Source organism: Thamnophis elegans, chromosome 1, assembly GCF_009769535.1.
Source record: "Thamnophis elegans isolate rThaEle1 chromosome 1, rThaEle1.pri, whole genome shotgun sequence".
Classification (NCBI taxonomy): Eukaryota; Metazoa; Chordata; class Lepidosauria; order Squamata; family Colubridae; genus Thamnophis; species Thamnophis elegans.
The window spans coordinates 172,333,900-172,359,327 of NC_045541.1; the positions used below are offsets into that span (position 1 = coordinate 172,333,900).

Below are 25,428 nucleotides of genomic sequence, written 5' to 3' on the forward strand. Positions count from 1 at the left end.
GATAGATAGATAGATAGATAGATAGATAGATAGATGATAGATAGATAGATAGATAGATAGATAGATAGATAGATAGATAGATAGATAGATAGATAGATAGATAGATAGATAGATAAACACATATCCTGGAAAAATCTATAAAATCAGGGCAGCCCCTCTGTGCTTTTAAACTCTTTTTAAAAAAAGGTGGTTGCATCCTGCCCAGGACATTTCAAGCAAGCAGAATCCAAATCAAGTAGAAGAAACACAAATTGAGATGTAATTTTTTTTTTAAAAACCACCTACAAACCTTTGTAGCAGTAAGCATCAAATTTGGATGACGGATCCGGGAAGCCAGTGCGGTTTGAGAATTGGTAGGTTGTCCTTACGCCAGGTTCATCTCCGCCACATTTCTTCCGTGGGGTTCGGATTGGATAGCGCACACTTCCGTCAGCCAGCCACCCTGGGTCACACTGGTCCAGCCCTTCCTTCCAGGCGAGGTATAACTGCCCCGTGGTTGCTAGCTGAGCCCCTCGACTCAGGCAATGCTTCTGGGCCATTTGAAATGTCAGCCGACCTGCGCTGGTTGCATAAAACACTTTTCCTGAAATCACAGGAAAAACATCATTAGATTGGACCCACACAGGACATTACTACACCTCCGGTTTTCCAATGGTATACAGGCAATCCTTGACTTACAACCACAGTAGAGTCCCAACTTCATGTTGTTAAGCAAGACAGTTGTTAGGAGTAGTGCAGTGGTCTAGAGGTGGAACTCTTGCCTCACAATCAGGAGGTTGTTTATTTGATCCTAGGTAGAAGCAGATATTCCTATGGGCACAATGAGGATATATCTGCTGAATAAAACTCTGCATCGGCGACAGGAGTGGCATCTGGCCAGTAAAGACTCTGCTAGCTCTATTCAGTTGCCCAGACTCCACCCCGCAAGGGATTATGGAGTCGTTAAAAGATGATGATGAAGCAAGAAAGTTGTTAAGTGAGTTCTGACCCATTTTCTTGCCACAGTTATTAAGTGCATCACTGCAGGTGTTAAGTTAGTAACTCGGCTGTTAAATGAAGTCTGGCTTCCCCATGGACTTTGCTTGTCAGAAGGTCACAAAAGGGGATCACATAACCCCGGGGGGAACACTGCAACGGTCATAAATGCGCAGCAAGTTGCAAAGCGTCTGAATTTTGATCGTGTGGCCATAGGGCTGCTGCAATCGTTGTAAAGTGTGAAAAATGGTCCTAAGCAGAGGTGGTCTTCTGCCGTTCGGGCCAGTTCAACCGAACCGGTAGTGGAAATTGCGGGTGGCTCCGCCCACCCACCCCGGCTCTATGGCATCCCATTTAGTCCCCTTAACAACTGCCTTGCTTAACAAGAAGAGCCGAGGTGGCGCAGTGGTTAAATGCAGCACTGCAGGCTACTTCAGCTGACTGCAGTTCTGCAGTTCGGCTGTTCAAATCTCACCGGCTCAGGGTTGACTCAGCCTTCCATCCTTCCGAGGTGGGTAAAATGAGGACCCGGATTGTTGTTGGGGGCAATATGCTGACTCTGTAAACCGCTTAGAGAGGGCTGAAAGCCCTATGAAGCGGTATATAAGTCTAACTGCTATTGCTATTGCTATAGTTCCTTTTTTAGCCAAAGCGCATGCGCGGAAGGCTGAGCACATGTGCGGACAGAGCACATGCAAACGTGCGCACATGGACCAGTAGGGAAGGTAAGTGAATACCACCCCTGATCCTAAGTCACAATTTTTGGTTCCGTTGTAACTTCAAACGGTCATCAAATGAAGGGCTGTAAGTCAAGGATTACGCATACATTCCCATGTGGTTTTAGAAACATTTAGCTTTTTCCATATTACATGTCTAAAATCAGGGGGGGCTTGCTTGGTTTATGGTTCAACGTATTGTGTGAAAAATTGATTTGTTCAATAGATCGTCCTCAACTTACCTTCAAAGTTACAACATGACTGAATAAAATTGACTTACGATTGTTTTTTACACTCACGGCCATTGCAGCATCCCCCGTGGTCATGTGATCAAAATTTGGGCACGCCTGTAATTCTGACTGTCCCAGGGCCGTATAAGCACCATTTGTAACATTCCCAGCCGGCTTCCGACAAGCAAAACTGCTTGGAGAAGCTGTTTTATACTTAATGTGATTCACTTAACAGCTTCAGTAATTCACTTAGCAACGGTGGCAAGAAAGGTTGTAAAATGGGGGACACAATCCCCTTAACAACTGCCTTGTTTAACAATGGAATTGTTGGGCTCAATTGTGGTTGAGGACCACCTGTAAAGCAAGTTCAATTTGCTGCTGGACAGAAAAAAGTACTGTATTTTTTGGAGTATAAGATGCTCCAAAGTATAAGACGCACCTAGCTTTCGGGGAGGAAACAAGAAAAAAAAAATCTGCCTCCCAGCAATTTGCGCCCTTGCACCAAACAGCAAACAGCCTGTTTCAGTTTCAGTTTAGCCTGATTAGCACAAGGGGAAAAAATCTGCCTCCCAGCAATTTGCTTCCTTGCAGCAAACAGTGTGTTTCAATTTCAATTTCAGCACAGCCTGATTATCACAAGCAGCTGATTGTCGGTTGGATCATCCTCCCAACAATCAGCTGTTTCAGGCTACAGTGATTGCCTTAACCTATTGCCATCTCTGCCCGCCCCGTTTTCAGCCTCCGCATGTCCCATTTTCTGTCTGCTCCAGGCAGCGGGTATCGGAATGGGTGGAAAATGGGGCATGCAGAGGCCAAAAATGGGGTGCACGGAGGCAGCAATAGGCAATGGCAATCCCAGCAGCCTGAAACAGCTGATCGTCGGGAGGCCGATCCAACTGACAATCAGCTGCTTGTGCTAATCAAGCTCTGCTGAAACTGAAACAGGCTCTTTGCTGCAAGGAGGCAAATTGCTGGGAGGCAGAGGCCAAAGGGTGGGGGCTGGCAGGACTGCATTCAATGTATAAGACGTACCCAAATTTTCACCCTCTTTTTGGGGGGAGGAGTGCGTCTTATACTTCGAAAAATACAGTACTTTTATTTGGAAAGATGGGGCTGTTTTTCAAAGAGGTTCCTTCAGCTCTGTTTGTTTAGGTTAAATCTGTCTTTATTCTTGGTCTGTTCAGCTTCAAAGAGGCATCTGGGTGTTAAGGGGGGGGGGGAACTTCATTACTTAAGGAAGAAAGCCCAGTGAAGATAAGTTGCCCAGCCTTCTTCTCTCCAGACATAAGCGAGAGAAAAGTAGTTAAGTGGCAGGCTGATTTATCAAAGCTACCCCGTCTTTCCGATCTTCCCCTCAAGGCTCTCAGGAGACAGAACAACAGTTTTGATGGCCTCTTTCATTTCACCAGGAACATTCCCCCCACCCCCCAAAAAAATAGCCGCATCTGTTTTTTTGGATGGAAGAAACAAGAGAGGTTGACGCAACAATCCTTCAGGATTCACTTTTGCAGTGGTGGGTTCCTACGGGTTCGGACCGGTTCGGCTGAACTAGTAGTGGTTTGGCGGCCTGAGTCGCTGGAACCAGCAGGTACCCAGGCCTGCCACGTCCCCAAAACGGTTCTCCGGGCAGCGCCGTAAACGCTGCCATCTTGTTTTTTTGCTTCTGCGCATGCGCATAACAATTTCTGCTGGTTATCACCTTTAAAGCCCTACACGGCTTAGGACCCGGATATCTACGAGACCGTCTTCTGCTGCACACCTCCGTAAGACCGATAAGATCGCACAGGATGGGCCTTCTCCAGGTGCCATCAGCTGGACAATGCCGGCTGGCGACGCCTCGGAGTAGGGCCTTCTCTGTTGCTGCTCTGGCCCTATGGAACGAGCTACCCCCAGAGATCCGGACCCTACCCACTCTCATGGCCTTCCGAAAAGCTATTAAAACCTGGCTATTCCGGCAGGCCTGGGGCTGTTGACCTCTGGACTGAGGTCCAGCCCCGCTTAGATTGGGTGCATGTTGTGTCTTTTTTTTTAAAATTGTTGTGTTTTATTTGTTTTAATCTTTCTTAATTTTTGTTTCTGTAAGCCGCCCGGAGTCCTCCGGGATTGGGCGGCCTATAAATTTAATAAACAGTAAACAGTAAAAAGTAAACTATTGCACCGCGCATGCACACAGGTGCGCAGCGCGCGCACGAGCAAACCGGCAGTAGTGCCTATCGGAACCTACCCCTGCACTTTTGGTCAACAACGTGTGGGCTTGTGTGTCAGTGGCACCTGTTTCCAAACAAAGCTGAAGCGACATTTATCATCCCGCCACAGACATTTTGGGGATTGCCTGCTGGCATCTTGGGAGCCCGGACAATAAGTAAGAAGATCCAATTTCAGGTTTGAAAACCTGATTGATCGGTGGTAAATAAGGAAGGCCCTTGGCAACCTTTCGTGAGCTTCAATGGCAAATCAATCCACTAATGTTGCATTTAATTAGGGAGAACAAATGATAATTGCCAGGGAAGTGGATTAAGGACATCTTGCTCCGAGTTTGAAGGTGGTTTTTTTTAAAAACAGCTTTTCAATTCAAATGTGTTTCTGAGCACTGTTATCATTATATTTCATGAACAGCTTTTGTTTGCTGATTTCATTCCCCCCGGAGCATGTTTTTCAGGATTTGAAGTTTCAGTGAGATGGTACAAGACTCAACATTTAAATCAGGGGCTCCCGAAAGAGCAGCTGATGATTCTGGAGTTTCAACTTCAATTATTTCCAGGCCTTATTTGTTGTTTTGTTTTTAAGTTTGGATTCCGAGGATTTTGTTTTTAGTTTTGAAATTCACAGTTTTGGTTCTTCAAGCTGCTTCTCTGTTTTCCCCATCAACTTCTTCCCATTCCATCCTCTTCCTCCTCTTTCCCCCTCCTTCATGTCCCCTCTCTGCCTTTCTCCTTTTCTCTCTTCACTTCCCACTCAGCTTCATTCTCTTCTATGTCTGCTTCTCTCGCCCCATCTTCCTGTTCTGACCTAGGCTTCCCAAGAGTATGAAGCAAACTCCTTGTTCCGACAAAAACCCCTTTTATTAATTTACTGCCAATTCTGCTCATTCACATCCAGCAGTCTTTCAAGGGAGGATTTACAGTCACAGACTTTATCTGGCTTGGAGAGCTGACAAGCCGATATCTGCAAAACTTGGCAAGGAGTCTTGGAGAGTCACAAACCAATTAAGTAAACTAATTGTCTCCTGCAAACTCTACTCCCCTTTTTCTCCTCCTTTATTTTCCCTGGGAGGGGCCATTCATCGTCCACCTGTGGCCTTATTTCCAAGTAGACCCCTGTTCTTTAGCTGTTCCCTTCATCTGGCAACTCTGTGCATGCACACACTGGGAACAGGCTCCAGCTGTTCGTCTGCCTCACTGATGTCTGACTCTGAAGGCAGCTGATCACTGGCATATGGCCTAGACCCCCTCTCTGCCTCCGACACAGAGCCCTTATCAGAGTCTTCCCCAGACTCCAGGACTGGCCCAGGTTCCTCCCCAACCTCCTCACTGTCTGAATCTGGCGGGCCACACTACTTCCTGTCTTTCTTCTTCATCTTTTCCTCTTTCTCATGCATCCCCCCACAATTCTCTCTTCTTCATTATCTGCTTCCTGCTTTTTTTTTTCTCTTTCTGGTCTTCTTTTCTTCCCTCTCTATATCCCATCTTTGCTCAGTTTCTCTCTCTCTCATCTTTCATCCAACCCTCCTTCCCTATTCATTGCTCTTTGGCCAAAGGGCTACAACTACTATTTCTCATCTCTGAAGCACCAACCAAACCAGGGTTTCTTCTACACCATCATAGTTAATGGCTGGTTTTTCTAGAAGAGAATGAGGTGGCCACCTGGCCAGAAGTCTCTAGTCCATCTTATGTCTATTTCTATTGCTGAAGAAACATTAGAACCTCTGTAAAAATGGCCGGACATACCTTTTTATTAAACTAGCCAGGATAGGTACCCTGTGGGAAGCCAAATACTTGCTTGGGGCCAGCATCAAACTGTTGTGGCCCACCAGGGGCCAGCAGAGCTGGCGGCAGACTCAGACAGTGAGGAGGTTGGGGAGGAACATGGAGTCTGGGGAAGGCTCTGACGAGTGCCCTGCATCGGAAGCAGAGATGGGGCCAGGGCTGTCTGACAGTTATCAGCTGCCTTTGGAATCGGAGATCAGTGGGGCAGAAGAACAGCTGCAGCCTGTTCCCTGTGCGCATGCGCCGAGCTCCCAGGTGAAGGGAACAGCCGACTCGGGAGTAAAGGCACAGGTGGATAGTGAATGGCCCCTCCCATAGGAAATAAAGAGGAGCGAAAGGGGAGGGGAGTTTTCAGGAGACAATTTGTTCAATTCATTAGGGTGAAGATTTGTTCAAGACTCCTGGCCAAGTATTTTCTTGTGCAGCGTTGCGAAGATATCAGCCTGGCAGCTCTCCAAGCCTGATAAGGTCTGTGGTTGTAAATTCACCCTTGAAAGACTGTTTGCCGGGACTTTGCTGGATGTGAATGAGAGGAATTCATATTAGCTTAATAAAAAGGGGTTTCGTCGGGACAAGGAGTCTGCTTCGTGATTTTTGTAAAGCCTAGGTCAGAAACCCACTTTTGAATGGAACCTCATTCCATGTTCCCTTCTAAGTTTTAATTAAATGCAATTTCCCAAGGATCGGGGATTTCTCATCTGTTTATGTTCCTCTGTAAACCCAAACAAGGGAGGTACACAAGACATGCGAAGAAGGGATTCAGCAACTTGCTTAAGCCAACACCTTTTGGGTTTAGGCAGGACTGGGGCAGAAGGAACTCCATTTTGTAACACAAGTGATGCTCAATTGGGTTACTCAAGATCAAGCCAGCCGTAGCTCTTTTCTAACAATCAGCAACAAGAGTTTCCAAGGAGCCTCTAAGAGAGTGGCATTTCATTTGCTTCTGGCAGGTATCATTCAATCAACAGCCATCTGCTCCAAATAGGTCCTTGAAGTCCATTTCACTGCTTCCCAGAAAGACCAATAAAATGTCTCTGACAAGCCTCAATAGCCTGTCCTACTAGAGCTGCTAGAAAATGGTGTTTAGAGGCAGATTAATAAATAGGGAGCAAATCAATCAATCATCTATCTATCTATCTATCTATCTATCTATCTATCTATCTATCTATCTATCATCTATCTATCTATCTTCCTTCTGTATCTATCTATCTATCTATCTATCTATCTATCTATCTATCTATCTATCTATCTATCTATCTATCTATCATCTATCTTCCTTCTGTATCTATCTATCTATCTATCTATATCTATCTATCCATCCATCCATCTATCTTCCTTCTGTATCTATCTATCTATCTATCTATCTATCTATCTATCTATCTATCTATCTATCTATCTATCTATCTATCATCTATCTTCCTTCTGTATCTATCTATCTATCTATATCTATCTATCCATCCATCCATCCATCCATCCATCCATCCATCCATCCATCCATCCATGTATCTATCTATCTATCTATCTATCTATCTATCTATCTATCTATCTATCTATCTATCTATCTATCTATCTATCTATCTATCTATCTATCTATCCATCCATCCATCCATCCATCCATCCATCCATCCAAATGGCTGTGTGTGTGTGTGTGTGTGTGTGTGTGTGTGTCAGTGGTGGGTTCCGGATCCCGGTGCAACCGGTACAGTGCAACAAGGCTGGGCATCCACCACATGAACATGCGCACACTTGCTCAGCATGCACATGTGTAACTCCTGCCAGCAACGCCTCCGCCTCCGCAAAGCCTCTGCAACGCTACAGCTGCTCGGCAGAGCGTCGCACAGGCGCCGTGCGCTCCGTGTGCATGTGCGGAAGCCCCCAAAACTTCCAATACCGATAAGGAGCGCAGGTGGGCAGAATGGTACCTGGTGCTCCCGGCAGACACCGGGCGTAACCCACCCCTGGTGTGTGTGTTCCAGCGTAACTCTGGAATGCCTTGAGCAATTTTAACCAAACTTGATATACAGATGACTTATTTTCTGGAGAAAAATACTGCGGGGGTAAGACACCCTTAAAACCCCTCTTAGTAAAGTCTTACTAAGGCTTTAGAAAGTGGTATTATTATTATTATTATTTATAAATTTTTATTTTAAACACATAAACACATCAACAAAAACAAACATGTGACTTAAGACAACATAGGAACAATAAGTTCCATCATATATCATACAGCAGTTAGGTATGTGTTCTGTTAAGATACAGCCTGTTGTACCTTTCAATGCCTTCTACTGTACTGCCGTAAAATGGCTTCTACTGTACAGCGCAGTGGAGTTTCCATGGTAACGGCTTCACAGTACTCCACAAGGGGGCTCCCTCTGGTCAGGGAGAAAATCCAACATTAGAAATTACGTTTGGTCTGGATATTTTCTCCCTATAAATAAATACCCGGGCCACGCCAGGTTAGCGGCTAGTGTATGGTAAAACCTATTTCAAGTTTTGGAAAAACAGCATGGTGTCATTGCCTTGAAAAATATTTGAGGTTTATTCAGCTCTGTGTTTTAGCTTAGCTTAGAACGTGCAAATTCAAACAGTACAGGTAGTCCTCAATTTACATCCTGTTACGACGGACTTCCCTGGGGATATTTACAAGTCAGTTCCGAAGGCCTGATAGCCACCATCCTCACAGTCACATAACCACATCTTGGGTGCTCAGCAAATGGCCCACATTGATGGCTGTTTGCAGCATCCCGCGGTCACGTGTGACCACATGTTACAACATTTTTGCCAGAGAAAACCAGCATTAACTTCTGCTTTTCAGCAAAAAAAACATTGGCTTGCTTAACGACTACAGCATTCACTTAATGACTGCTGCAAAAAAGGTCATAAAATTGGATCAGCCACCAAGTTGACCTGATTCATCGCCATCCCGACTTATAACTGCGGTGGGCAGGCTCTAATATGGCCATAATTTGAGGACTACTTGTAGAAGTAAAGAGAGAAACGAAAAGAGGCAACTGGGTTTTAAAAGCCGTAAGCAGATGCTACATTTGCATTCCTGCAATCTTCAAAGCGGGCCTTTTGGATGGAAGCCCCAACCAACTTCCCAACCCTAATAATTAAATCAACAATATTTAATGAATTTAATGGAAATGAAACTCAGTCAATTCAATTGGGGTTTTTTTTTTCCCCTCCTAGTTCCACTCAATTTTTACTATCTATCTACCTTTTAGCAGAAAGCCTGTGGCCTTCTAACCTGGGGAATGACGGGAGCTTTGCATGTTTTATGCATTTTCTGCCTAAATTCCATCCGTTGGAGTTCAGGGGATACAAAGTCAGAGATAGAGAAAACATTCCAAATTCAAAACATTTCAAGCTTGAAATGCCCAATTTCACAGTCAAATGAATGATTGAGAATTTAAAATACCGATTTCAATTGTGCTGGAAGTATCTAATAGCGTTCCAACCATACCAGAAAAGTCAGTGGGGAAGCCAGATTCACTTAACAACGGGGTTACTAACTTATCAACTGCAGTGATTCCTTAACAATGCATTAATTCATTTGTAAATTCACTTTACAAATACCTAACTTAACAACAGAAATGTTGGGCTCAATTGTGGTCATTAAGTCGAGGACTGTTCTGACCCCCTCTGCTGTCCAATAACGAAAGCCGAGACAAGCTTAAATGGAATGTCCTTTAATAACAAGACCAGAATCTCGGTGGCTGAAAGCCAAACAAACAAATAGATAAAGACCTTGGCAGCAACTCAGACAAACCTTGGCAGCAATCCAGCCTGCCAAGTTAGTTTCTCTTTAGTCAAAGCGTTAACTTCTGCAAGAAGGGTGTGGGACAAGCAGTCTCTTTTATAGTCTGGAGAGGAGCCTAATGACCACCAGCTGAGCGTAATTACCTCCTGTAATTGCGTAATTGTTCCTGACGTCAAATAGATCTTCGATGGCGTGCATCCAGGAACAACTCACTGCTGGCTTCTGGATCACTCTCCCTTGTCTCCTCCCCACTGGTCCAAGACTCAGGCGCCACCTGGTGGCCAACCAGTCTCTCTGCGCCCTGCTCGGAGTTGGAACCCTGTCCAGGGTCCTCCACATCCTCCAGGGCCGACTCATAGGGCCCCTCGCTGTCGGAGTCTGGTGGCAGCTCCAAAGGCTCCTGCTGGGCCACAACAGAGGACTATGTGTACTGATGCCAGTTGTGCTGGCATTGGCCTAATCCCATTACAAACATGCCAGAAAAGTTTTGAACTTGAAAACGGACCATTTAGAGCAGTGATGGCTAATCTTTTTGCCATTGCATGCCAAAAGCGAGGGGAGCGCAGGGAGGGTCGTGCGTGGGCATGCCCACACCCATAATTCTATGGTCGCAACCCCCCCCCCCCGCATGTACATGTGACCCCTGCCTGCATGCACAACCTCACGACCCCCATGCTTTTTGCACATGATGGATCTGTTTTTCGCCCTCCCCAGGCTGCAGACTCTTTCTCGGTGCCTGGGGAGGGCGAAAATGGCCTCCCCCCCCCGAGGGTTCAGGACAACCCGTAAGTCCGTTCTCAAACTCCAAGTTTGCGTGTTCAGTTGTTTTCACCCTCCAGAGACTTTAGGGTAGCCTCCGGAGGGCGAAAAACGGCCCAAAATGAAGGCCGAAGTCAGCTGGCCAGCCCTGGAACTGACAGGGCAATGCCTCGCGTGCCCTAAAAAATGGCTTCTCGTGCCACCTGTGGCCCACGTGCCATAGGTTCGCCATCATGGATTTAGAGCCTTGTGGTTGTCCTCAAAAGAGTATGTGTGGTCCTGGACTTACAACCATTCGTTTAGTGACCGTTCGAAGTTGCAACAGCACTGAAAAAAAGAGACGGCCATTTTTCCACACTTACAAATGTTGCAGCATCCCCATCATCAAAATTCATGATCAAAATTCAGATGCTTGGCAGCTGGTTCATACATATACATGGACCATTGCTGTGTCCCAAGGTCACGTGATTCCCTTTTGCGACCTTCGGACAAGCAAAATCCACGGGGAAGCCAAATTCACTTAACAACCGTGTTACTAACTGAACAACTGCAGCGATTCACTTAACAGCTGGGGCAAGGAAGGCCATAAACTGAAGCAAAACTCACTGAGCAACTGTCTCGCTTAGCAATGGAAAATTTTGAGCTCGATTGTGGTCATGGGTTGAGGGACACCTGTAGTGGAACAAGAAGATGCCGGATAACACTTTGTCTGAGGTGGTGTAGGGTTTCCTGCCTGGGCAGGGGGTTGGACTAGAAGACCTCCAAGGTGCCTTCCAACTCTGTTATTCTATTCTATTTCCAGAACCCCTGTTTTTAATCCAGTACAGGGGATTCCAAGTGAGAAAACTTTTTGGCTCTGTTACACAACCGCACACAGGTTCCAAACCCATTGGTGCACCAAGCAGAACATTCTCTCATTTCCCCCTCCCCAAAAATACAACCATGCATTTTGCCCCCTGGAAAGAGTTCAGTAAATCCAGTATATTCTGCTCATAACTTGCCTTGGAGTTCTCTGGAGTAGCAGTAGACATCGTATGCTTCGCTGGCATCTCTCTTGCCATAGCTGCGGACTCCTGGGAGGCTGTTGCGATCACCATAGCAACCAGGTCTTGACAGGGTGATGGGATACCTGTACGAAGATGGCAGGGGGGGAGGGGGGAGTGGAATTGAGGGATGGGAAAGAATGCAGCTGTTTTAAACTCCATCACTAAAGCTTCTGACAGCCATAAAGGAAACTGTAAAGACTTCAGGAAAAGCATGGAAGGGTTTGAGTTAGTGGTGGGATTCAGCCGGTTCGCACCTATTCGGGAGAACCGGTTGTTAACTTTCTAAGCAGTTCGGAGAACCGGTTGTTGGAAGAAATCTTTTATTTTTTCCCACTTTACAGGGCTAATCCTGCAAGGAAGGCAGGAAGGAAACATTCTGGTGTTGTTTCTAGCCTGATCTTTATTGCCCTGCTTACAGAAACCGCCTCTCCGGTTAACCCTGATGACATTGTCACAGCAAAGGCGAAGCGCCCATCGACCTGAGTGACATTGAGTTGGGCACGCCCACCCAGTCACATGACCACTGAGCCCTGCCTATCCAGGTGTTCATTAGGACACAGAACCGATTGTTGAATTATTTGAATCCCACCACTGGTTTAAGGGACAAAGGTCTCAATCCTTGAGATTCTAGAAAGAGTGCAGAGAAGCGCGGGAGGGCCAAATCAATAGGGCTGGTGTGAAAGTGTGTAGGCACGCACATATGCACATACGTAAATTGGGGAAAAAAATAATTCGCCTCCAGAAGGAAAGCCATGCAACTGTACAGATGGTCCTCGATTTACAACAGTTCATTTAGTGATCGTTCAAACTTACAACCCCACTGAAAAAAGTGACTTAGGACGGTTCACACTTAAGACCATTACAGTATCACATGATCAAAACTCGAATGCTTGGCAATAAGACTCATATTTATGACGGTTGAAGTATCCAGGGGTCATGGGATCACCTTTTCTGACAAGCAAAGTCAACGGGAAAGCCAGATTCACTTAAGAACTGGGCTACTAACTTAATAACTGCAGTGATTCACTTAAAAGGTTGTAAAATGGGGCCAAATTCCCTTGACCGTCTCGCTTAGCAACAGTGTCCCTATTTTTCTGCTTGCATTTTTACATGTTTTCGAACTGCTAGGTTGGCAGGAGATGGGACAAGTAACGGGAGCTCACTCTGTTACGCGGTGCTAGGGATTCGAACCGCCGAACTGCCGCCCTTTCTGATCGAAAAGCTCAGCGTCTTAGCCACTGAGCCACTGTGTCCCTTTGCATGCATGATGTATGCTTATTTACATTTGATTTCTAATTTCCGACTGAGCTCACGGGAGCCCGGAAGGGGCCACCAAAGGGCCAGTTGTTGGCTGGGGGTATAAAATGCCCCAGGTCTGTTATAGAGTGTATTAGCAGAATCTTGCTCTGTTAAAGAACAAAAATCAGCTGTTCTGTGTCTCCCCCCGCCCAACACTTCCTCCTTTTCCAGGGCTGAATAATAATTTTCTTTCTCCCATCTTTGTCCCAAGACCAGGCCCGAATTCCTCTGCCAAAGGACCCCGATGGCAAACTACCCTTCTCGCCTTCAACATGCCTTGTCATGAATTGTCAAGTGTCTTTCTACTAATCTGCATCTTCCAAATGGCAACCCCCGAATCGGTCTCTTGCGGTGAGCAACGACCAATTTTCCCCTGGTTCAGTTCTTTTATTGCTCTTTTGTGCCGTTCTGCTCAATTCACTCCTCTTCCCTAATTCCAATTTAACTAGGAGAATTTATAAAATTAATTCCAGTATTGGGTGTTTTGTATGGCCCTTTTTGCCGCTTAGTTACTCTTATTCACTAGCAACTTCCAGGGATTCCCCTTCTCCATTAACTGATGATTGCAGGCGCGTTGATAAAATAATAAAGGATACTAGGGGGAGCGAGGAGAAGCAAAGTCCCTGTGTTTGGGCAGACAATTGCAACAAGGTTTTTTTTGTGTGTGTGCAGCAAATGTCGCTTCACAATGGGAAAGGAACGCATCAAAAGAACTGATGAGCCAACAGATATATCTGAAGGATGTAGACCAGAGGTGTCAAACTCAAGGCCCTGGGGCTGGATCCGGCCCATGGGGTGCTTAAATCTGAGCCATGGGGCCGCCCTGGAAACAGTGCCCTGGAAACAGCAGAGGTCAACAGGGCCTTTGCGTGCAAAAAGGGAGTTCGGGAGGGCTGCACGGGCCCTCACGAGCTCCATTTTCACTGGCAAAGGGTTGCAGGAGGCCATCGCAGCTGAAAACGGAGCTCACAAGGGCCACGGGCGGCCCTTCCAAGCTCTGTTTTCACTGGCAGAGGATTGCAGGAGGCCATTACTGCTGAAAACGGAGCTCACAAGAGTCATGGGCGTCCCTTCCAAGCTCTGGTTTTACTGGCAGAGGGTTGCAGGAGGCCATCATAGCCAAAAAACCGGAGCTCACAGGAGTCAAGGGCGGACCTTCCGAACAATGTTTTCACTGGCAGAGGGTTGCAGGAGGCCATTACAGCCGAAAACGGAACTCACAAGAGTCATGGGCGTCCCTTCCGAGCTCTGTTTTTACTGGCAAAGGGTTGCAGGAGGCCATCACAGCCAAAAAACGGAGCTCACAAGAGTCAAGGGTGGACCTTCCGAGCTCTGTTTTCACTGACAGAGGGTTGCAGGAGGCCATCACAGTCGAAAACGGAGCTCACAAGAGCCATAGGCAGCCCTTCCAAGCTCCATTTTCATTGGCCGAGCACTTGGGCCACCACAGGCGCTACCGACCTCAGTGACGTTGATCTGGCCACACCCACCCTGACCACATCCCCTCCCCCTGGAAGTCAAACACAACCCTGATGCAGCCCTCAATGAAATAGAGTTTGACACCCCTGGTGTAGACAGTAGAATAACTGCCATTCCAATGCATTGGCCAACATTTACAGTCTGGATGGATTGTGGGCCTCTAAATGTTGCTGAACTACAATTCCCAGCATGCCTCCTGTTTCAGCCTGCAGGTAGATGTTGCTGGGACCTGAAGTTCACCGACTTTTGGAAGGTGACAGGTTACCTGCGACAGGGACATAGGGATTGTGGCTGGACTGAAAGTAGTGTCTTGCATACATGCATAATTGTAAGCATAAAAACAGAGCTATAATACGCTGTGCAGGTAGTTCTCAACTTACGACCACAGTGGAGTCCCAAATTTTTGTTGCTAAGCGAGACATTTGTTACATGAATTTTGCCCCATTTTATGACCTTTCCCGCTACTGTTGTTAAGTGAATCCTTGCAGTTCTTAAATTCATAACACCATTATTAAGTGAATCGGGCTTCCCCCGTGACTTTGTTTGTCAAAAGGTCTCAAAAGGCAATCAGATGAGCCCAGGACCGTCATAAGCATGAGTCAGTGGCCAAATATCTGAATTTTGATCATGTGATCATAGGGACACTGCAACGGTCACGAGCCGAGGTGGCGCAGGGGTTAGGGTGCAGTACTGCAGACCACTTCAGCTGACTGTTATCTGCAGTTCAGCGGTTCTAATCTCATCGGCTCAAGGTTGACTCAGCCTTCCATCCTTCCGAGGTGGGTAAAATGAGGACCCGGAGTGTTGTTGGGGGCGATATGCTGACTCTGTAAACCGCTTAGAGAGGGCTGAAAGCCCTATGAAGCGGTATATAAGTCTAACTGCTATTGCTATTGCTATTAAGCGAAAAAAGCAGTCGTAAGCCACTTTTTTCGGTGCCGCTGTAAATTTGAACGGTCACTTTAATGAATTTTTGTAACTTAAGGGCTACCTGTAGCATGCTATGTCAATGATTGGCCCCTCACAACAGGCCAATTCCCATTTTAGCTTAGTCTAGGATGCTACGCTAAATTTAGCTTAATCTCTGTCCCATGCGAAATTCTTAGCCACAGCATGTAAAATCCCATAGTTGCTCTAACTAATCAACTCCATTGTTCAACTGAACCTACAAGAGGGAAAATGTTGTTCATCAAATCTACCCTTCTTTAACTAAAATCTGTTCACTCTTGCCTTGCTTTCTACAGCGTTAGCGGTTTCTCTACTTCTATATCAGATTTTTCAAAGAGCACAGTGGCTCGCGTGGGAGTGCTGCTATGTTGTACGGTTGAGCTCCCATCCTTTGCTCCAGCTCCTGCTGAGGACATCAAAGCAACCCCCAACTGGGCAACATGATGTCACCCGCTAATCCTTTCAACCTGGAAGTGGCGGCATGCTTCTGACACGCGTGCAAATCCTTTTAGCTATCATGGATAGCCATGTAAATGACTCTGTATTCAGATCTGATAGGCAAGAGGGCAGGGAGCTCTGAAGTCTGCTACCGGTTCGCTTCACGCCCATATGAATGCTTTGCGCGCATGCGCACCACAGGGGCTAAGAAGCCTTTTCTGAGTCTGAAAAGGTAAGTAGAACAGCGAGGGGCTGGGAACAGCTGTGCCGCACGATTTAGATTGGTGAGAAAGCAGGATTTCGTGCAGCACAGCTGATCTTCGGAACTTTTTTTAAAAACTTTATTATACTACCGGTTCAAAAAAAAATGATAAAAAGTAAAAAAAAGTTTTTAAAAAAGTTCCGATGTACAACTATCAGCTGTGCATGCGATTTCTAGCAAATATAAATTGTGCAGCCTGGCTGATTGTCACACAGCTGGCTACTGGTTGGCCCAAACCGGTAGCAATTTTTACTATCGGCTTGGGTGAACCTGTCAGTCAAAATAAATGCCCTTGATTTTATACTTAATAACGGCAGCATGACTGTTGGTGGCGCAATACAGGAAGAAGGAAGATTTGCCTACTATTCAAGAATGGACATTAAAAGTAACAAACCTAGCAGAGACGGCTAAAATATCAGCATATCTCAAGGACCATTCAGATGAGAAATATAAACTGGAATGGAGAAGATGGATTGACTATATTCAAAATAAATACGGGACTAAGAAATTCCAGATAGTTCATGACTGAAAAGGCGAGGAATGATATAATCTGTTTAGAGTTAGCCTAACAAAGAGGAGTTAAAGCACAAATGAAAGAGGATACTAACTTTCTTTTAGTTTATTTTAAAATATCTTTGTTAAAGATTTATACCCTGTATTTGCTCTTGGACGTCGGGGGGGGGGGGGGGAAGGTTGGGAGGGGGTTGGGTTTGGGTGGGGAGGGCGGGGGAGGGGAGGTAAATATTTGTAAAAGCTTTTTTTTAAATTTGCCATTAAAAAAAAATTAAGGATTTTACCACCAGTGCATGGGTTATATAAGCTTTAAAAATACAACAATATATATATATGTATATATGTGTGTGTGTGTATGTGTGTATATATATATATATATATGTTATATTTATGCTGATAAATAAATAAAGGGAGACTAGTATAGATCTATTTCAAGCTATTTAGCTCTCATCAGCTAGCCATACCCAAGTTTTTGGGAATCGAACCTGTGCTCTATTGCCTCCCAGGCAGGGAGTTAACCATTTGAGCTCAAATGGTTAACTCCCTGCCTGGGAGGCAATAGAGCACAGGTTCGATTCCCAAAAACTTGGGTATGGCTAGCTGATGAGAGCTAAATAGCTTGAAATAGATCTATACTAGTCTCCCTTTATTTATTTATCAGCATAAATATAACAAATGTAACAAAAAAGGCAACAGTAAAAATATTGGGTTTCTGTCTGGATGGACTCTTGTGACGAGCCTAATGACAGAGAGTGGAAGTGTGACCTTCCTCCCATACTTGGGCCATACCAGGGGTTGTGACTTTAAGTATATATATATATATATATATATATATATATATATATATATATATATATATATATATATATATATATATATATATATATATTTCAAAAAATATTTGCGCCCAAATAAATAATTTCCTTTTTAAATACATATAAAAAAAATGTGTGACACCAGCCAGCATGCGATTTATTGAGCTTTTCGACCCTCGGTGGGCCAACCCTGGATAAATCCAAGAAAAGAAAAGTTTCAGAAGGAAACAGAACGTTTAATTCAACTACATATGCTAGTTTTGTAGCTGCTCAGGAAATAGTCAGGCACCGGAAGGGTTCTGTGGCTCCCGGTGTTTTCTTTTCTGTGGGAAACGGGTCCAAATGGCTCTTTGAGTGTTTAAGGTTGCTGACCCTTGGCAGCCCAAAGTCCTCTTAGTTTTGCCTGCAGTTATATTTCGCTGCAATAAAATAATCAAAATACACCCGAGCACCCTTTGGCAATGTAACATTTGGAAATTCACAAAATTTCCTGTACAAGGAGACAGGGAAGGCATCCCCTCTTTTTTTCTTGGAAAGAAAAAGAAAGTCAGAACAAAAGCATCATTCATCTGGTACTAATTCAGAGCAGAAAATTGGATCATCCCCTCGTCCATCAAGCTAGTTAGAATGTACATTCTTCCATGTACCTAACAGTGTGGTCGGAGAGCCATCCGGCATCACAGTTGTCGTAGCCATCCTCAAAGGCCACCTCAAGATGAGCAGGAGACGCCACGACAGCCGAGTTCTCTTCGCAGGCCTTCTGCGCCTCTGAGAAAGTCAAAGCGTAGCGGTTGCTAGCCGCTCGGTAGTGAAAAACCACACCTAGGCAGGGTTGAAAAGTGAGAAGACAAGGAGATGTGAATTAGAATAGAAGAGAGCAGGGAGGGACCTTGGAGGTCTTCTAGTCCAGCCCCCTGTTCAAGCAGGAGATCCTATACTCGCGATGGCAAACCTATGACACACATGTCACAGGTGGCAAGCGGAGCCATATCTGAGGACACGCCAGGTGTTGAAAGATGCGCACGCTGTCCAGCTGATTTTCGGCCTTCCGGAGGGCAAGGGAAGGCCGTTTTTGTCCTCCCCCGGCATTAGGAAAGCTTCCGTAGTCAGGGGGAGAGGGAGGCTAAAAACGGCCCAACAGGCATACCGGAAGTCCGGAGGCTTCAGTGAGCCCTGTGCACATGCGCAGGGGAGGGGGAACGAGGGGGGGCAGGGGGGATTGGTTTGTGTGCGCATGCACAGGAGGGAGAGCATTGCATTATGGGTGTGGGCACGAACATAGGAACGTGCTATTGCTTGTGCTTGAGTCCTTTTGGCACCCTAGCAGAAAAATTGACCTATACCGTTTCAGACAAGTGACTGTCCAATCTCTTCTTAAAAATATCAAGTGATGAAACACCCACAACTTCTGAAGGCAACTTCTGTTCCACTGATTAATTGTCCTCCCTGTTAGGAAGTTTCTCCTTGATTCCAGGTTGCTGCTTCTATCTTTGATTAATTTCCAGCCATTATTTCTTGTCCTGCCCTCTAGTCCTTTCGAGTATAATTTGAGCCCCTCTTCTTTGTGGATAGAAGCATATACCCTGTGTTTTCCCAAAAATAAGACCTGGTCATCTCTCTCTCTCTCTCTCTCTCTCTCTCTCTCTCTCTCTCTCTCTCTCTCTCTCTCTCTCTCACCTATCTATCTATCTATCTATCTATCTATCTATCTATCTATCTATCATCTATCTATCTGTCTATCTATCTGTCTATCTATCTACTGTATCTATCTATCTATCTATCTATCTATCTATCTATCTATCATCTATCTATCTATCTATCTATCTATCTATCTATCTATCTATCTATCTATCTATCATCTATCTATCTATCTACCGGTATCTATCTATCTATCTATCTATCTATCTATCTATCTATCTATCTATCTATCTATCTATCTATCTATCTATCTATCTACCAGTATCTATCTATCTACCTATCTATCTATCTATCTATCTATCTATCTATCTATCTATCTATCTATCTATCTATCTAGCTATCTAGCTATCTAGCTATCTAGCTATCTAGCTATCTAGCTATCTAGCTATCTAGCTATCTAGCTATCTAGCTATCTAGCTATCTAGCTATCTAGCTATCTAGCTATCTAGCTATCTAGCTATCTACCGGTATCTATCATCTATCTATCTATCTATCTATCTATCTATCTATCTATCTATCTATCTATCTATCTATCTATCTATCTATCTATCTATCTATCTTGCCACTAAAAATGGCACCAGGACTTACTTGTGGGGGGATGTCTTCTACTGACTCACCTCACAATGGTGGCACCAACAGCCCCGCCCAGGAGGAGCCCGCTGGCCGCCACTTCTTCTGCTCGCATGCATCGTCCCCAGCCTCCGTTTCGCTGGCAGAAGCCTTCAGGAAAGGCCTCTGACAGTGAAATGAGCTTGTGAGGCATTGCATGTGTCAATCGAGCCGAGGTGGCGCAGTGGTTAAATGCAGCACTGCAGGCTACTTCAGCTGACTGCAGTTCTGCAGTTCGGCTGTTCAAATCTCACCGGCTCAGGGTTGACTCAGCCTTCCATCCTTCCGAGGTGGGTAAAATGAGGACCCGGATTGTTGTTGGGGGCCATATGCTGACTCTGTAAACCGCTTAGAGAGGGCTGAAAGCCCTATGAAGCAGTATATAAGTCTAACTGCTATTGCTATTGCTATTGCTATTGCAATCCAGAGCCTGTTTCTCCTGAAGGCCTCTAACAGCGAAATGGAGGTGGGGGTGACGCATGCGAGGGATGGCAAGCAGCCACCGAAGAAGTGGGCTGGCAAGGCGAGGCAGGTGTCAGGGCACGCGAGGCTTAGCTGCAACTGTCCAAAGGTAAGTAGGGAAGCTCCACCACCCCCCATCCCCACCCTAGCTTGATTTTTACCCGTGGGCCTCACCCCATCCCATGCACCCCAGAGTGGGTGAAGTCTTAACTAGGGCTTATTTTGGCTGTAGGACTTCTATTGGGTGCACGTGTAAAAATCAAGCTAGGTCTTATTTTGGGGGCAGGTCTTATTTTTGGGGAAACACGGTGGGTTCTAGATTCTAAATTGAGAATAGAGGCATATAGAAGCTTATTTACAGGTAGGGCCGGTTTGGTAGGATGGTTAAAGGCACGGAAACAACGTCTGCTGGGTGAATTTGGACCCATGATTCTCTGCTCAGCTTACCAAGAAAAATGCAAGGCCTTTCCAGGCAATTGCCAGGAGTAGAAAAAACAAAATGACTTTCTAGTGAGAAAAAAAAAACCAAAACCAAACATATGGAGCAACACTTAATCAATCTTGGCTGATGAAAACAGATAAGAGGGTGTCTATCTGTTCTTGGCTGATCTCTAAAGCTAAGCAGGGTCAACCGTGGTCAGTTCTTGGATGGGAGAGCGCCTGGCTGAATGGGAAATTAAACTCTGGGGAAAAGGTTAGGTCCAACCCCTTCTGTGCTGCAATGTTGCTAAGATATTTGCGACGGAGGCAATCGCACAACCCAAGGGCATCTCCTCTCCTTTTAATAATAATAAAATATTGTGAAATGCAGGCTTTGATGATTGCTGTCTCAATTCTTTCGGAAGGAGCTCTTGCACACCGGTTGCGCGCAGCACAACCTTCTCCCTCCCTCTTCCTTTTTTTCCTTTTGTGACATGTCTCTTACTTAGAAAGCTCTGTGACAGAGGTTGTCAAATTATTGAACTTCATAAACCACCATGAAGTCCTTTAATTAGCATACAAGGGAGACTCCAAGTCTACGTGCAATCACAACCAGATTGGGGTTTTTTTGTAGTCTTTCATTAACGCACACCCACACACCCCTTTGATATAAAAGCAAGGGAGGAATACGATTAAACCAATGGGAACAAAAACTAAGGCTGAATTGATTCTCACGATGCCCTGTATCAATTTTTTTTTTGGGGGGGGGAGTATAAATGACTAACCCAGGGATGTCAAACTTGTTTTCATTGAGGGCCGCATCAGAGTTGAGTTTAACCTCGAAGGGACGGGTGTGTGTGTGTGCATGGCCAGCTCAACATCATTCATCGAGGCTCCGTTTTCAGCCACGATGATTTCCTGCAGCCCTCTGCCAGTGAAAATGGAGCCCACTGGCAGAGGGTTGCAGGAGGCCATCGCGGCCAAAAATGGAAGCCGGGGTGCGTGGTCCTTCCAAGCTCCATTTGCGCTGCCAAATACACCACAGGTGGGTCCTTCGCTGTTTACAGGACAGGTCCGCGGGCCAGATCTAAGGACCCTGCAGGCCATATGCGGTCAGTGAGCTTTGAGTTTGACACCCCTGGACTAATCGCTTGGGCCTGCCACATAAATGAACACATAAATGTGTTCTGAAGGGACTGGCATTATCGTATTTTTTTGGAGTATAAGACGCACTAAGATTTTGAAGACGCAAATTTTAAAAAAAGTTTTTGCACTCTGCAAACCTCCCCAAAATGGCCCATTTTTTGCAAAAACAGGCCCATTTTTTGTCAAAAAAGAGCCGTGCATAGCCTTTAGGAGGCTTATAGAGTGCTCTTGGGGGTGGGGGGCACAAATTGGCCTGTTTTTCACTCATTTTTGCCCTCCCCAGCCCCCAGGAGCACTCTGGAAGCCTCCTAAAGGCTATGCACAGCCATTTTGGTGAAGGGATTGGGGTTTCTGGAGGCCAAAAATGCTGTACTCAGTGTATAAGATAGATAGATAGGTAGGTAGGTAGGTAGGTAGGTAGGTAGGTAGGTAGGTAGGTAGGTAGGTAGGTAGGTAGGTAGGTAGATAGATAGATAGATAGATAGATAGATAGATAGATAGATAGATAGATAGATAGATTGATTGATTGATAGATAGATTGATAGATAGATAGATAGATAGATAGATAGATTGATTGATTGATTGATTAATAGATAGATTAATAGATAGATAGGTAGGTAGGTAGGTAGGTAGGTAGGTAGGTAGATAGATAGATAGATAGATAGATAGATAGATAGATAGATAGATAGATAGATTGATAGAGAGAGAGAGAGAGAGAGAGAGAGAGAGAGAGAGAGAGAGAGAGAGAGAGAGAGATGTAGATGTAGATGTAGATGTAGATGTAGATGTAGATGTAGATGTAGATGTAGATATAGATATAGATATAGATATACCGAGTCCTTTTCTTACCTGTAACTTCCAGAGGGACCAAGTCTTGCTCATCATGAATCCCAGTGACTATCTCACATCGATAAAGTCCCGCATCACTGGCCCGGGCGGACAGAAATAAGAGGGTGGCGTTTTCTCGGTGGTGGGGGTATCCGGGCAAGGCAATTCTACCCTCGTAGTTTTTGGAGATCTTCACCACGTTATCCTTGGCTACCAGCACAGAGAGATCTTCCAGCTGTCCCGTGGCGGATTGTACTTTGCTCCACTTGATCCGGGGGGGATCAGACAATTCACTGGGATTCGATGGGCCGGAGCCTTGCAAGAGAAACAGGCACGGCAGAGACACCGGTTCTGCCAGACCGACCCGCACCGGCTGATGGCTGACTTTGTGGATATGGATCACTTTCCCAGGGTCCTGGGAACCTAGGACAAAAGATGGCCATGAATTAGAAGAGATGCATGCTCAGATCAAGGAAGTTCTGACCTAGGCTTCTCAAAAGCATGAAGCTGACTCCTCGTCCCGATAAAACCCCTTTTATTTAGTTTCAAAGTTAATTCCTCTCCAACAAAGTCCTGGCTAACAGTCTTTCAAGAGATTTCACAACTACGGACCTTTATCAGGCTTGGAGAACTGCCAGGCTGCACCATGGTTGCCTCCCCAGGCTCCGGAGGCATTTCTTGAGCCTCCAGGAGGGCAAAAATGTCCTTCCCAGGTTCCGGAGGCCCTCTCGAGACCAGAAATGGGCCTGTTTCCGGCCTTCCCAAACTTCCGGTAGGCCCATTTTTCGCCCTCCCCAAGCTTCCGTGCACGCCCTGCATTTACCAGCATCCAAAACGGGCCACGTGGGGACTCCTCGGAGGGGCGGGGTGAGGTGGGTGGGGCCAGCCAGGAGTGGGATTTGGGGGTTCTCCGAACTGCACAGAATCTTAGCTAGAGGTTCTCCCAAATTCCTGAAAACCCCTAGAAGCCCACCCCTGGTTGGAAGGGTTGGGCCTTGGTGGACTTCTAGTTCAACCCCTTGCTCAAGCAGGAGACCCTCTACCATTCTGGACAAACGGTTGTCTAGATTTTTCTTGAGAACCTCTAGTGATGGAGAACCCACAACTTCTGGAGGCAAGCAGTTCCACTGATTAACTGTTCTCACCAGTGGTGGGTTTCAAAAATTGTTGGAACCTACTCTGTGGGTGTGGCCTACTTTGTGGGAGTGGCTTACCACCCATGTGACCGGATGGGAGTGGCTTGCTACCCATGTGACCGAATGGGAGTGGCTTGCCGCCCATGTGACCGGATATGAAATTATGAATTAGTACTTAGGTCGGTCCAAGTAGCTATTCAGAAGTTAGTGGTTAGAAGCAATCGTAAAGCAAGATATGGAATTAAAACCAGAAATATTTTGTTGGCTATTGAAAGGGAGCATAACATATATTTAATTTTACACATGTTAGCAGCTGCTGGAATTGTGTTTGCACAACAGTGGAAAAACAGAGATATGTAAATGAATAAATATTACAATGTGCAGGAATAAATAAATTGACAATTAAAATCAAGAAGGCTTTGAATACTTTTTTCATGTGAGATTGGTTTTAGCCCATTGCCAACTAACGGAAACAGAAATTAGAAATCCAAAAGTATGAAAGAAAACACCAATTATGTAAGGAAAGGTCCCTAAAATGTATAAGGAAATATTATTAGATCATTATTAATGCGCAGACAACTGTGGGACATTACACACCCACCAGTGGTGGGTTTCAGAAATTTTGGAACCTCTTCTGTAGGTGTGGCCTGCTTTCCGGGTCCACTGGTGGAACCTCTTCTAACCGGTTTGGTAGATTTGACGAACCGGTTCTACCAAATAGGTGCAAACTGGTAGGAACCCACCTCTGGTTCTCACTGTCAAGAAACTCCTCCTTAGTTCTAGGTTGGCTCTCTCTTTAATGATCTTCTACTCGTTACTTCTTCTTCAGCCCTCAGGTTCTTGGGAGAATAGGTCAACCCACTCTTCTCTGTGACAGCCATTTAAATACCCCTTTTTGTTCTCTTCTTCTTTGTCCAATAGGCATAGTCTTGCAATCAAATTCTGTCCATTTTCTATGTGGTTTATTAATTTATTTATTTGCACTGTTTCCCCAGTAGTCATTTATAATTGTCTGCTTCTTTCTTCCTTTCCCATGTCCATCGACAGACCCGACAGCCTAGATTTATGTTATTCAACTGATTTCCTGATTCCAGTAATTGGCTTCAATCCAGCCTATTCAAATTTATGATCACTGTAATCTGTAGATCACATGACACATCGTACGATTCTCTGGTGAAATTTGAAAAGCACTTCACTGTCAACCCTATATTACTGCTAGCATCAGTTTTTGAAGATAAAGATTTGTTGGGAAAATATGGGGATTGGAAAAAACCAGTCTTTTTGGTGCTGGAAAAAGTACCGTATTTTTTTTGGAGTATAAGACGCACCTTTTTCCCTCAAAAAGGAGGCTGAAAATCTGGGTGCGTCTTATACACTGAATACAGCATTTTCTTGCCTCCTGAAACCCCGCCACCTTCACCAAATGGCCGTGCATAGCCTTTAGGAGCCTTGCAGAGTGCTCCTGGGGGCTGGGGAGGGCAGAAATGAGAGAAAAATGGACCATTTTTTTGCTCAATTCTGCCCCCCCCCCAGCCCCCAGGAGCATTCTATAAGCCTCCTAAAGGCTATGCATGCCCCCTTTTTTGACAAAAAAAACGGTCCAGTTTGCGTGAAAAACGATCATTTTTTGCTCATTTTTGGGGGCCCATCCCACAGGAGCACTCTACAAGCCTCGTAAAGGCTATTCATGCCCCCTTTTGAAAAGAAACGGGCCCATTTTTGCAAAAAAACGGGCTGTTTTGGGGAGGTTTACAGAGTGGAAAAACTTTTTTTTTTGTTAATTTGCCTCTTCAAAACCTTGGTGTGTCTTATACTTCAAAAAATATGGTAGTTTCATATATAGTGTGGAAGAAATGTAGTCTGGATTCCCAGGAAGGAGAGGCTACATTCCGGAGGACAA

The 25,428-nt window shown here is 45.4% G+C and overlaps 1 protein-coding gene across 1 annotated transcript in view; it reads right to left on the bottom strand.

Moving 5' to 3' along the window:
• NCAN (neurocan) overlaps positions 1-24,409 on the bottom strand; it is an 87,601-nt gene extending 63,192 nt beyond the window's left edge. Inside the window, exons 1-5 of the mRNA XM_032214327.1 lie at positions 24,340-24,409; positions 22,414-22,854; positions 17,877-18,051; positions 11,431-11,558; positions 290-583 (exon numbers count right to left, since the gene is read on the bottom strand). Of these exons, the coding sequence (XP_032070218.1) occupies positions 290-583; positions 11,431-11,558; positions 17,877-18,051; positions 22,414-22,854; positions 24,340-24,409 (1,108 nt within the window). The remainder of the gene's footprint in view (positions 1-289; positions 584-11,430; positions 11,559-17,876; positions 18,052-22,413; positions 22,855-24,339) is intronic.
• Positions 24,410-25,428: the final 1,019 nt, after the last annotated feature.